We start from the raw sequence: 15,257 nt of genomic DNA on the forward strand, positions 1-15,257 counted from the left end.
CATGGAATTGACCCCTCTTAAGATAGACTGTAAACAAAGGTATGAATGTAAAATCTGCCCTTCTGTTGCCCCTCGACCCGGGTGGCTAGGTTGTCTGGTAAGGACTCAGACAAACTTACATTCGCTGGGGGACTCCATGGCTCAGCTGGTTAGCGCGCTAGCACAACACAATGACCCAGGAGTCTTTCACCAATGCGGTCGCTGCGAGTTCAAGTCCAGCTCATGCTGGCTTCCTCTCTCGTCGTAAGTGGGAAGGTCTGCGGGTAGTCGTTTGTTTCCCCTGGGCTCTGCTTGGTTTCCTCCCACCACAATGCTGGCCGCCGTCGTATAAGTGAAATATTCTTGAGTTCGGCGTAAAATACCAATCAAATAAATAAATAAATATATTCGCTGTATTTCACCTGAAATTTGGTTGGTAACAGTGCACTTTCAGAATGGAAAAATTTGGGAATGATCCAGTCAGATGTGCCTATCAAAATATGCCTAATTTGCATATGAGGAAGAAAGCATTGTAAATAAACAGTACAGTATATATACATGGGTATGGGATACATGTTGTATTCAGACTTAAGCTTTGTTAAATTATAAACTAGGTGTGGCATACACTAGTGTTTTTTCTGTGGGTATTGTGTTAAACCCTGTCTAGCTCGTGTCATTTGTGGTGAGAATTTAGGGAACTGGATACACTTTGCGGTTCAACATTAGTGTAGCTTGTAGGCCTCTGTTTTGACAATCTGCCAATCTTTGGCAGATTTGATACACTTTCTGCTCAGAGATCAAATTAAGGTATCAACTCTAATTAGTGTATTTGCAGTAGGACATGTTTGTAACTTTGACATTTAGTATGACAAATGTTGAGAAATTGGAGACCTTTGGAATCAAGATCATATCTTTTCCAAGTTCACATGAAATGATTTATTGCGGCGTTCATTAAGTCGCTTGGGTCACATTTTGCTCGTTAAATGACATTAGTCATTGGTAAATACTTGTATGTACATGCACATGTAGGAGTGTGTATTTACTGATTTGGGTGAAATTATTTGGGTAAATTGACAGATAAATTGATACTCTTTGTTTAATTGTAGTGTTTTGTATGGCAGATTTAGAAGGGAATTACTTGCACAAACAAATGTGTTACCATGGCAGCCTGGATGTGGAATGTCAGCAGGTCTCCATGATTTAATGTAATTTCATGGGATTTTCATCAACTAATTACCTGCTTTGATAAGTAAATTTTTATCTCAATGTTTATCGAAAAGATTTCATGCCAAAGAAATGTGTTCATGTTTGAGTGTTCACAAACACATTAAGTGTCAAGAAAATACAACTTGACATGAGTGACATTAATGTCATTGAGTTCCACAAGTTTTATTTCTTAATGGAATGAACTTTTTAAACCTTTTATTACATTTACATGTAAAGAAACATTTTGAAAACATAATAGCTTTAAGATTTTCTGATAAAGTGAAGCGCAACATTTTGGTTTAAACAATTCTATTAACATGAAAAAGATTCTGAAAATAATGTTAGGAAAGACATCTGATAATTATGTTAAGGGTTGCTTGAAAATTGTGCATGTAACAGTAAAATCTGAAAGAAGTGAAATAAAATTTGTTGTTAGCTATGTAAACGCGACACACACCATAATCTTAAGTGGATTTTAGTGCGGGGGAAAAATGATTATGTGATGTTTTTGTTCTTAAGGGGTTAGAAAACTTTGGCTCTTAGGATTTTTAGAAGGAGAGTGTGACAAGACAGGAGATGTAGAAAAATGGTTCTAGTCATGCTTTCTCTATGACAGTTTATGAAACAAGTGTAAATTTACAATAAATTGTGACATGAAACAAAAATCCAGCGTAGGCTTATACTCAGTCACTTGATTACGTGAATGGCCTGTGTTAAAAGACGGGAGGTCCAAAATTTAATTCACTGTCACTCGCAGACTTTGCTCCAGTGCTGTGTTCATTAAATAGAGGCTTGAAAAACGTCTGAAGCACTTGGCTGTGAGGCACACGTTTTGAGTCAGAACGTATACAAACAGTGTCTCACATGATCACCTCCCAGTCCAGGAAAGTCTGAACAGAACTCGCGGAGGTCTCTTTTAAACGGATATGTAGCTGGGCTGTGTGAAAACCCCCCTGGTTAAGGACACCTTGCTGTGAAGAACTGGGTTTTCTCAGCTGAAAACTTAGGTTTCTTGTTCTACTCTCACAAGATTTGCTGCCTTTTTTCTGTCAGGAGACTGTCACAAAGAATTTAGGGCATTCCACTTGTGACAGATGTTTTTTTTTATTTACATATTAGCTCCGTAAGTAAAGTTCCCAACATTACCACTATGGGTTGTATGTATTCGAGTTTAAGGAAAAAACACAGTGTTTTTTGTGAGGTCAAAGTTACCATGCCTCTTGATATATTCATTCTGCTCGACTGTGGAATCTTGGGGCGATTTTACAAAAGGAGGACTTGTGAAAGTTTATACAGTTGTTCCCACTGTGGTCTGTATTTCTCATTCTAAAGGACAAAGTACCAACTTCCAGAAAAAAATGGAAGTGAAGAATTTCATGCCAGCCCTAGATTCTGCATTGTTTGTTGTGTGGAGTTGTGGCATTACACATAGGGTGTTTGTGCATTACAGTATCATAAACAGAGGCTCTATTGGGTGACGTTTTCTGGAAAAGTTTTGCGTCTATAACCTGCTGTACAGAGAACCTACTGTTTTGGGTTAGGTTTTTCATTAGACTGAACTTCTAATTTTAATATCAGGCATGTACATGTAAATAGGGATACATGTACATGTGATTTAAAGTTTTCGGGGAATACGGACATGTAATGTACTGAAACCAGACGTGCACTTAATATACTGAAACTAGACGTACATGTAATATACTGAAACCACATTTATATGTAATATACTGAAAACAGACCTACATGTAATATACTGAAACCAGACTTACATGTAATGTACTGAAACCAGACTTACATGTAATGTACTGAAACCAGACGTGCACTTAATATACTGAAACTAGACGTACATGTAATATACTGAAACCACATTTATATGTAATATACTGAAAACAGACCTACATGTAATATACTGAAACCAGACCTTACATGTAATATACTGAAACCAGACTTACATGTAATATACTGAAACCAGACTTACATGTAATATACTGAAACCAGACGGGCCTTTAATATACTGAAACCAGATTTACATGTAATTATACTGAAAACAGCCGTACATGTAATATACTGAAACCAGACTTACATGTAATGTACTGAAACCAGATGGGCCTGTAATATACTGAAACCAGACTTACATGTAATATACTGAAACCAGACGTGCATGTAATATACTGAAACCAGACGGGCCTGTAATATACTGAAACCAGACTTACATGTAACATACTGAAACCAGACTTACATGTAATAATACTGAAACCAGACTTACATATAATTATACTGAAACCAGACGTGCATGTAATATACTGAAACCAGACGGGCCCTGTAATGTACTGAAACCAGACTTACATGTAATATACTGAAACCAGACTTACATGTAATATACTGAAATCAGACGTGCATGTAATATACTGAAACCAGACTTACATGTAATATACTGAAACCAGACTTACATGTAATATACTGAAACCAGACTTACATGTAATATACTGAAATCAGATGTGCATGTAATATACTGAAACCTGACGCAACCTGTAATATACTGAAACCTCATATACACGTATGATGCCATATGGTGCTTTTACATCATGGAAAGCAATATAAAACTATCAAAATGTGACAAACTGGTATTTTAAGAAGATAGTGTTTGGCAAGTGCTTCTGATAAACTCCTGTTAACTGTTCACTTTTCTTGGCTTCCGTCACAGTTTCTGTCACTACAAGAGTTTCAGGTGCAGTAACAAAACACATTAATTTCTTATCTTGAATATTTTATGTTGCAGAAAAAAAGAACATGAGGGAAGGAACATGGGGGAAGGGAGGGGGTGTTGTCGGACAGCAAAAAATAAAAATAGAGAAGAGAGTTATCACAGAGAGAACAACAAAATGATTAGAAGGAACCAAAAAACCCTAAGTGTTTTGTGCACTGTTTCACCCATAACAGCTTGATAAATATATCCTCAAGAGGGATTTTCTGTGTGAAAAAATCTGTCATTCTTTGGATTTTTAAAGAGGAAACTTGTACCTGGGCGTTGTGTTTTATCTAACCCCGATGCAACCTGTGCTGTTTTGTTGCCCTTTTTTGTAATAAACTATCCCAAGATTTCACCGTAGCCATTAATTTTGACACGTGTCTCATGTTTTTTTTAACCCGCGACATTAACAAAGGAAAGGTTTTTTTGTGAGAGCAAGACACGCTATCTTGCGTTTTAATTTCAGGCGTTGCAAAACAGTGTGGAGTTGCATCAGTTGTGCATTGGGGTTTATAAAAACACCATAAAACATGACAACCGCAGTGCTAAATAGTCTTTGCCTGGCTGGGTTTAGGTGGTTCATGTCACCTCAACTATGTATAATTGACCGCGGTTCAGCAAATTCAACTTACAGTGGGATGAATCGCCTTATAATAGGTTATAAACCAATTGTTCCATGCATTGTACATGTACGTGTTATTTGTACTGTGACTTTTTCTGTGACGCCGGGGTCGTGACATAAATGCCTGGAACGTGTGTCAAATTTTATTGAAGTGAGCAAGTACTTAGGGGAAAAATGGAAAAAAAACTTTGATACTTTCAAGTACGTAAATGTTGTTGAAGATTTCTCCAAAAGTCTTATCTTCTATTTTGATGTTAAGAAGCAAGTATTGAAATTTGAAAAGCATGGTATTGCACAAATTTCTCCTTTCATGTTTGTCATAGAAAAAGCCGTTTACACCTGGTGCATTTAGTGTGTGTACAGGAATGTAAAAATGCTATTCTGACTTTAAAGGACTGGTTCTTGGAGATACTACTGGTGCGTATCATAATATCACATATGTATAGTATCAGTATTATCACTAAAGGAAAAGTACAGCATCAGTATTATCAGTAAAGGAAAAGTACAGTATCAGTATTATCAGTAAAGGAAAGGATACAGTATCAGTTTTATCAGTAAAGGAAAAGATACAGTATCAGTATTATCAGTAAAGGAAAAGTACAGTATAAGTATTATCAGTAAAGGAAAAGTACAGTATCAGTATTCTCAGTAAAGGAAAAGTACAGCATCAGTTTTATCAGTAAAGGAAAAGTACAGTATAAGTATTATCAGTGAAGGAAAAGTACAGCATCAGTTTTATCAGTAAAGGAAAAGTACAGCATAAGTATTACCAGTAAAGGAAAATTACAGCATCAGTATAATCAGTAAAGGAAAAGTAAAGCATCAGTATTATCAGTAAAGGAAAAGATACAGTATCAGTATTATCAGTAAAGGAAAAGTACAGCATCATTATTGTCAGTAAAGGAAGAATACAGTATCAGTATTGTCAGTAAAGGAAAAGTACAGTATCAGTATTATCAGTAAAGGAAAAGTACAGCATCATTATTGTCAGGAAAGGAAGAATACAGTATCAGTATTGTCAGTAAAGGAAAAGTACAACATCAGTATTCTCAGTAAAGGAAAAGTACAGTATCAGTATTATCAGTCAAGGAAAAGTACAGCATCAGTTTTATCAGTAAAGGAAAAGTACAGCATAAGTATTACCAGTAAAGGAAAATTGTAGCATCAGTATTATCAGTAAAGGAAAAGTACAGCATCAGTATTATCAGTAAAGGAAAAGTACAGTATCAGTATATGTCAGTCAAGGAAAGGTATATTGTTTGATTGTGTGAACCCTTTAAGAATATGAAATAGATACTTTTGGCTTGAATTGCCTCGCTGTGCAAAGTATATGATGAGTGTATTGACTTTTGTATATTTTAATCTTATTACAGGAGATTTATTGAAAGTGTCAAAAACATATTTTCAATTAACAATTATGAACTTGTTTTCTTCATTTCCATTTAGTTCATAAAGATCTATAAAACCCAACATTCCTGCATATCATTATCACGTTTGATGCTGCTTCATATTAAAAGGCTCGGTTAATAGATTCATAATGAGTTAAATCCAACCCTTTTTTGGGGGGGGCTCTGCGTGTTCATCGGTTTTGCCCCCAAGGTGAGCTGCATGTACTTAAGCAGAGTTGAGTGCGAGATGCGGCAAATTGGCGAAGCGCAGATTTGAACGCCTCAGGCCATCACATGACCTTACATAGCAAATCTTTGATGACCTGTTGAGATAGATCTGTCTTTTGTAGCGCCTTTCGTGTGACATATCCTAAACGGACCTGACGCCTCTGAACTCTCTAACTTGACATCCGTTTTAATCAAAAGGAAAGACTTAACTTGTGCTGATAGGTCTATTTTTTTTGTAGCCATTCCAACATGGGAGGCCATATGTTGGACTGAGTTTTCTTGTTCTTCATGTAACAGTCATGATTGATTTCTTCACACATTTGTTTGATTTATGTTTTTGCGCCAATCTCACGAATGTTTCTCTTGTACTGCACATGTTTACATTCTGGTTAATGCACCAATCTCACAAATGTTTCACTTATACTGCACATGTTTACACTCTGGTTAATGCACCAATCTCACAAATGTTTCACTTATACTGCACATGTTTACACTCTGGTTAATGCGCCAATCTCACAAATGTTTCACTTATACTGCACATGTTTACAGTCTGGTTAACAAGCGAGTGAAACTTCTACTGTCTGAACTAAATTGATACTAAGTGATGTAGAAGAATTTCAAGTTAAGCATTTTATGAAGAATAAGTTCATTTTAAAATAGTATATATGGTACACTTTGTATTTAGTATGTTATAATTCAGCAGAATTCTGAATTTGCTGTGAAAAGGCCGGAATTACAGACTTTTTTAAAAATTCAAAGATGCATTGATTTAAACTAGGATCAGTGGAATTTGCACTTTAAACTTTGAATGACATTTCAAACTACATGTACATGCGGCTAAAATTTATAACAGCAGCCTAAATTCTCAACTGGTCATTGTGAATTACGTTGAAATAGAATGAATGATTGGAATTTTGAGCGCTTTTAAATCACGCACATGGGGATATTAATAATTAAGTGGAAAAAAAACTTCCAAAGTACTGTAGAATATACATGTACATTGTGATTCAAAATTTCTGTTAATTTCAAGATTTGAAAATATTTGAAATCAAATGCCCCGCAGCAAGACCAGATCATTCATCCATTCTAAAATGTGCTATACAGAACTGTAGACACTGTGAATTCTGATCACAGTCTGAACAAAGGCTCTTGGTCATATAAAGTCTTCCTCGATCGCCCAGCTTCCCTGGATCTGTACATTATCACACCCCCAGGGCTATATGGAAGCAATTTGGAGGCGAGAAAATATTGGCTCTTAGCACATTGATTTCACATTTGACTGTCGAAAGGTTGTAAGTTCTTTTTGCAGCCATATTTCATTTGGGCTGGCTTCCTCTCCGGCCGGATGGCGGTGAGTTTCCCCTGGATGCTGCCCAGTTTCCACCCACCATAATGCTGGCTGCCATCGTATAAGTGAAATATTCTTGAGTACAGCGTAAAACACCAATAAAATAAATAAATAAATATTTCATTTGGTTGCTTTGCCACACATTTGGTTGCTTTGCCACACATTTGGTTGCTTTGAAACATATTTGGTCGCTTTGCCAGACATTTGGTTGCTATGCCACACATTTGGTTGCTTTGCCACACTGCTGTGACTGGACTGACTTGACTACCATACCCAATCAAGTGCCAATACATCTTGTATACAAGTACCTCTAATAGAGGCATTTTTACAACTGGTTGCCTCCAAAACTAGTGGAATATATCAACAGATGTATGAACAGTTGAGTACAAAGGGATTTTCATCAGCAGTCCAGTATTATAGACATTTTATCATAGTTATGAGAAAGACCTCATGAAAACTGAACATAATGTGATTGTTCTTGAATATAACAAATGTACATGTGTGATAGATAATGATAGTAATAATATAACAAATGTACATGTGTGATAGATAATGATAATAATAATATAACAAATGTACATGTGTGATAGATAATGATAGTAATAATATAACAAATGTACATGTGTGATAGATAATGATATTAATAATATAACAAATGTACATGTGTGATAGATAATGATAGTAATAATATAACAAATGTACATGTGTGATAGATAATGATAGTAATAATATAACAAATGTACATGTGTGATAGATAATGATAATAATAATATGACAAATGTGCATGTGTGATAGATAATGATAATAATAATATAACAAATGTACATGTGTGATAATGATCATAATAATATAACAAATGTACATGTGTGATAATGATCATAATAATATAACAAATGTACATGTGTGATAATGATCATAATAATATAACAAATGTACATGTGTGATAGATAATGATAATAATAATATAACAAATGTACATGTGTGATAGATAATGATAGTAATAATATAACAAATGTACATGTGTGATAGATAATGATAATAATAATATGACAAATGTGCATGTGTGATAGATAATGATAATAATAATATAACAAATGTACATGTGTGATAATGATCATAATAATATAACAAATGTACATGTGTGATAGATAATGATAATAATAATATAACAAATGTACATGTGTGATAGATAATGATAGTAATAATATAACAAATGTACATGTGTGATAGATAATGATAATAATAATATAACAAATGTGCATGTGTGATAGATAATGATAGTAATAATATAACAAATGTACATGTGTGATAATGATCATAATAATATAACAAATGTACATGTGTGATAATGATCATAATAATATAACAAATGTACATGTGTGATAGATAATGATAATAATAATATAACAAATGTACATGTGTGATAGATAATGATAGTAATAATATAACAAATGTACACGTGTGATAGATAATGATAATAATAATGTGTGATAGATAATCTAGAATTGTTGCAGCCCTGTTGTCTCTCACTATATTGCATATGTACATTTTGCATTGTCTCTTCCTGAAGTGCGACCGCTACAGATATACAAGTAGTAGCAGAATCCACTTTGTTGCTCTCAGCTCATGCATGTAGTGTGTGTCTGTTAGCACTGTAACAACCTCCTGATTAGCCTAGAACGTCAGCCCTCATTACAAACATTCAGTCTTCTTCCAAACGGCCCGGCATTTGTCTTCAGAGTAACAGGTAGGAGATAAACAGATTACAGCGTGGCAGGTGGGCTATAAGTTTATCAGCAAGACCAAAAAGCCTCCACGGAAGGAATGCAGGTGGCTTCCAACAAGTGGCGTTTGGCGTAAACCAATGCGGCATGCGTGTAAATAAATTCAAGCATAAACAATATAGACAGAGCGAAGCAGCAGAGATTAATTCTTGTCTGGTCCGTGTTTCGCAGATAACGTCATGCAGTCTTTGTTAGCCAGGTTCTGGTTTTAGATGCACCCCTGCAGTTCTTTCTACTTTCCAAGTGACCAGGTATTTGCACACAAACAGTCTGAGTACCGGTACAGTGTTAGGATTTCATTGGACAGTATTTGTTTCATGCATTCTGTAGAATGAAATAAAACCTCTAAATCAAAAAGGCCAAAAACATACGTTGAAGAATGAGAAGAAATTGTAAATTCTTCATTGTAATGAATTCAGTCTACATGAGCATGTAAAATTACTTACTAGTATTTTGTGAATTGAAATTGATGTCAGTATCATATCAATGCAGTGTGATTTCCTGAACTTCAAACTTTGATACCATGGTATCTCATTAGCATGTTTCTTTCATTCATCTCTCGTTGTCATATGACTGAAAAATTGTTAAGTACGACATTAAACCCCAAGCACTCACTCACTCACTCTTCCATTCTTCTCTCTGTTGTGTTAGTTGTAAGAGAAAGTTTTCTACTATTCACATTTGTATTTGATTTTTTGGGGCATTTGATACGATTAGCTGTTCATTTGAATAGTTTGAGAATATCAACATGGCAACGTAACTTGTAATATTTTCACAAATATTTGAAATTACGTTAGAATTCTAACAATTTATAATAGACAGCGTTTCTCTTTAATACCTGAAAGGGAAAAAGACACAGAGCTATTTGATACATGTGAGATTGTCTGAAATTAAAAGAAGGTGGCAAAGTTAAATGTGTTTATACATGTACATAGACATCTAATGTATAGTTGTAATCAGGAGTTTTGGGTGTATGAGTTTACAGGAAATGTAGGTGTGCAAATCACACTTCTACGTTAAAGGGTAGGGCATTGGTAGTCACTCACCTGATAAGGTCTGATACATAATTTATTTCTTCAGTCAGCCTTTGACAGGCTTGCAAGGTGTTTATTCAGGTATGTTCTGAAACATTTGCTCTTTTCACTGGTAAAGTTATACTTTTTGTGAAGCCCTGAAATCAGAGAATGCAACCAAAATGCAGCTACCGACGGGCATAAATCACAATGAAAGTTGCACTTTCACGTGCGAAAAAGTGGAAGAATACCAGTACGCCTTTTTTGTCTCTTCGCATATTGCCATCGTGGAAAACCAAACAGTTCTTCAGTTCTTGAAAAGAGTTTCTTCACTCCTTCGTGAACTTCAATGCCGCACTATTCTGACTATATACCATACTAGGTGAAACAACCACAATATACTGTTTTCCTCAGTTTTGGACGGCTGCCACAAAGTGTCGTTTGAAGCAACTAAACTTGGGGTTTATTTATAGTGATGAAGTATCAAAGTTGAGTTCCCGTCTCGGCTGTAAAGCCACTTAATTGCTGTAAGCGACTCTCAAATAAAACTGAAAAGCTGTAATTATCGTTTCAGACGGGATACGATTTATCATGTAAAGTTTGATCGTAGTCTCATTTCGGGAATAATTACTCCATCGGACCTAGATAGACCTTCAACTCGACATAGTTAATTGGGCATATCTTCGTTGGACAATTTGTCTCTTGGATACGGCGTGCCCAGAATAAGGCTCTGTTTCGGGAGTCACTCTGGCAGCTTTGGCCCGATGATCAACCACTCCCGTCCAGCAAATTTAAAACGACAATATTAGTTTGTGATTAAGCTGGTGTTTCCTGAGTAAGCCATGGATGTACTGATGGGCAGAGAGCCAACATTCTGCATACAATATAGTACTACTATAGATGTCTCCGTAGGATTAGAACATGCAACTAACTACTTCGACGATGTCAATTTCTGTTACGGCTTCATCAAGTTATGACAAAGGTTCCGTAAATGTTTTGAGAAATTATCTCATGCTGGTCACGGGTGAGCCAGTTTGTGTCTTATGGCATTAATTCAAACTACTTGTGGAACAGACTCGGATATTTATTTAATGGAAGTTGGCAAAGTTATGAGTAGAAGCAAAGTCTGGCCAGCTCTGGGTAATTTTTAAGACACAACACTTTTTTAAGAAACACTTTTTTGCTGGGACAAGCAGGTCTATTATAAGTCACTCTGTCTGTCTCTGGGTCGATTGGTGAGTCAAATATTAAATATCATGCTTCTAAGATGGGTTACCGGCTCCGATAGCACAGTAGCCAGAGGATCCACTTTGGGAACGGTAGATCCAGGGTCAATCCTGGGTCAAGTCACACCTAAGACCTCAAAAGAGGAAGTTGTAACTTCCATGAAGGGGATAGTGCAACGACTGGTTGACCCGTATAATGGCTCGAGCGGGGCAGCTTACTTGCCTTCTGTAAGGTGTCTCAGTGTAGATAAAAGAGATAAAAGATCAGTTGGGTACATTACATGCACTCTAAGGATTCCTTTGTCGTCATATGATCGAAAAATTGTTAAGTACGACGTTAAACCCCATGCACTCACTCACTCTTAGATAGCTCTTTCTCTTAACACTGGTACAAGAGTTCAACTTTTTGCAGGATGTCAGTCTGGATACTCTTGTATACGCGATTTAGAAATGATATCAGCGCTACACAGAAGGACTCTTTGACACACTGTTTTTAGTTGTTCAAAACTTTAAAGCAATTCATAATATGCTGGATAAAAATTATTAAAAACATTTGCAATTTATCAGAAAGCACCTGGTCAAATTTCACCTTATCAAAGAAAAGGCAGATCTTCAGAATCGTCAAGTTACTTTAAATACTGTCTTTAACAGTACAAATACCGTACCCCTTACAGAGCATCATAGATATAATTGTATACTTATATGTGTGTACGTGTATGTTTGTACTAGTAAATTTAAGTATAATCATGTATAAAATTTAGTGAACATTTATTTTGGAACTGAAATCACAATGAACAAATGGTGTCCAGTAGGTCTTGTTTCAACAGAGAGAAAAAAAAACACGAGGTACGAACACTTGTGAAGTCTAAACACTTCAACCCTCGGGGGACATTTGGAAAAGGGCGATAAACTTTGTTTATGACCTCAGGCATCTCGTTTCCTGACGCTGATGGACGAGGAGAAGTTATCAGGGGCATTATGGGATACGTTACGCCTAATTCCCAGTGCCATAGTTGAAGCATTAATGACCGGCGTCTGCTGGCGTCTGCTCGCCAAGTTCATGATGACAATAATGCAAAGACCATCTGAACAACTGCGTAATTGATTTACTGCCAACTGGCACGTTGTGCACCACGGCTTTGCCCTTGTTTTATTGCAACACTTCCGACAATGTTGTAGATATGTTAATTGGTGAAGATCGATGTTTGTTAGTGACTTGGTCTCGAGGTGTACAGACATGTTTGTGTACCTGGAGTTTGTGTGGACCAGCTTGCTATCTGGGAAGCCTACATTGCGGCAATGCCAGCAGTCCAGATTCCCGAATGATACGTAAAACGAGATGTTAGCACAGATGTACCTGTATTAAATATTGTGATTTATCGTCTACGTGTTATACAGATTGAGTTTCATGTACAGATGTATAAATTGGCCTACAGATATTGTTGTAGCAGTTGGAATCCATCCTTCCGTCCATCCAGTTATTTGTTAAAACTCTACATGTACATGTATCTCTTGATCATCCGTCCATCCGGTTATGTGCTAAAACTCTACATGTACATGTATCTCTTGATCATCCGTCCATTCGGTTATTTGCTAAAACTCTACATGTACATGTATCTCTTGATCATCCGTCCATCCGGTTATGTGCTAAAACTCTACATGTACATGTATCTCTTGATCATCCGTCCATCCAGTTATGTGCTAAAACTCTACATGTACATGTATCTCTTGATCATCCGTCCATCCAGTTATTTGCTAAAACTCTACATGTACATGTATCTCTTGATCATCCGTCCATCCGGTTATGTGCTAAAACTCTACATGTACATGTATCTCTTGATCATCCGTCCATCCGGTTATTTGCTAAAACTCTACATGTACATGTATCTCTTGATCATCCGTCCATCCGGTTATGTGCTAAAACTCTACATGTACATGTATCTCTTGATCATCCGTCCATCCAGTTATGTGCTAAAACTCTACATGTACATGTATCTCTTGATCATCCGTCCATCCGGTTATTTGCTAAAACTCTACATGTACATTATCTCTTGATCATCCGTCCATCCAGTTATGTGCTAAAACTCTACATGTACATGTATCTCTTGATCATCCGTCCATCCAGTTATTTGCTAAAACTCTACATGTACATGTATCTCTTGATCATCCGTCCATCCGGTTATTTGCTAAAACTCTACATGTACATGTATCTCTTGATCATCCGTCCATCCGGTTATTTGCTAAAACTCTACATGTACATGTATCTCTTGATCATCCGTCCATCCGGTTATGTGCTAAAACTCTACATGTACATGTATCTCTTGATCATCCGTCCATCCAGTTATGTGCTAAAACTCTACATGTACATGTATCTCTTGATCATCCGTCCATCCAGTTATTTGCTAAAACTCTACATGTACATGTATCTCTTGATCATCCGTCCATCCAGTTATGTGCTAAAACTCTACATGTACATGTATCTCTTGATCATCCGTCCATCCAGTTATTTGCTAAAACTCTACATGTACATTATCTCTTGATCATCCGTCCATCCGGTTATTTGCTAAAACTCTACATGTACATTATCTCTTGATCATCCGTCCATCCAGTTATGTGCTAAAACTCTACATGTACATTATCTCTTGATCGCTATAATCCAGATTTTAATATCACACTTACACATGTGCAGTTTCTGCGAACTTTGCCAATTTTTTCAACATCACTGCGGCCGTTAAAGTTGTATTTTTTGACAGGCTTGTACAAAACATGTCTAAATATGTTTTAGATCTTTTATCATGAACAGTTTCATTTTTCATCGGTTTGTTTAGCATTTTGGAATAATAAATGTGTATTTTGATTTTCTCCTTTTCACATAATTTTCTTGATTATTATTTCCTCTTTTCCTCATATACTCAACTTACCTTGACCTTGTGTTTTTGTTTGTTTCAGGGAGCCAAACACTGGCAAGGATTTACTTGTCTTTCTATACATGTGCCTGCCTGCTCAATTGCTGGAGCTATGGTGAGTAGCTTCTCTTATTTTCTTTGCACGATGTCTCTCTTTCAGGATTTCCGGTAGTTTGATGAGAGACTGTACTGGATAGCAAACTTCATCAGTCAGGAAACACAACTATAAGGTCACTGGTGTACATGCATGTATGGTAGAAGGATAGCCATTGGCCACTTGAACTGTCATGGTACAAAACAGGTACATATAATTGATTGGACGTGAAAGCAGATGACAAAGCTAAAAGATGTACATGCATGTATGGTAGAAGGATAGCTATTGGCCACTTGAACTGTCATGGTACAAAACAGGTACATGTAATTTGATTGGAGGTGAAAGCAGATGACAAAACTAAAAGATGTGCATGCATGTATGGTAGAAGGATAGCTATTGGCCACTTGAACTGTCATGGTACAAAACAGGTACATGTAATTTGATTGGAGGTGAAAGCAGATGACAAAGCTAAAAGATGTACATGCATGTATGGTAGAAGGATAGCTATTGGCCACTTGAACTGTCATGGTACAAAACAGGTACATATAATTGATTGGATGTGAAAGCAGATGACAAAGCTAAAAGATGTACATGCATGTATGGTAGAAGGATAGCTATTGGCCACTTGAACTGTCATGGTACAAAACAGGTACATATAATTTGATTGGAGGTGAAAGCAGATGACAAAGCTAAAAGATGTACATGCATGTATGG

General features: G+C 36.3%; 1 protein-coding gene across 1 annotated transcript in view; it reads left to right on the forward strand.

Annotated features, from left to right (window-relative positions):
* The window catches only part of LOC135462494 (neogenin-like), a 129,265-nt gene that overhangs the window by 35,065 nt on the left and 78,943 nt on the right, over positions 1-15,257 (forward strand). Inside the window, 1 exon segment of the mRNA XM_064739721.1 lies at positions 14,493-14,564. Coding sequence (XP_064595791.1) covers positions 14,493-14,564 — 72 coding nt within the window.

The sequence above is a fragment of the Liolophura sinensis genome, chromosome 2, assembly GCF_032854445.1.
Source record: "Liolophura sinensis isolate JHLJ2023 chromosome 2, CUHK_Ljap_v2, whole genome shotgun sequence".
Taxonomy (NCBI): Eukaryota; Metazoa; Mollusca; class Polyplacophora; order Chitonida; family Chitonidae; genus Liolophura; species Liolophura sinensis.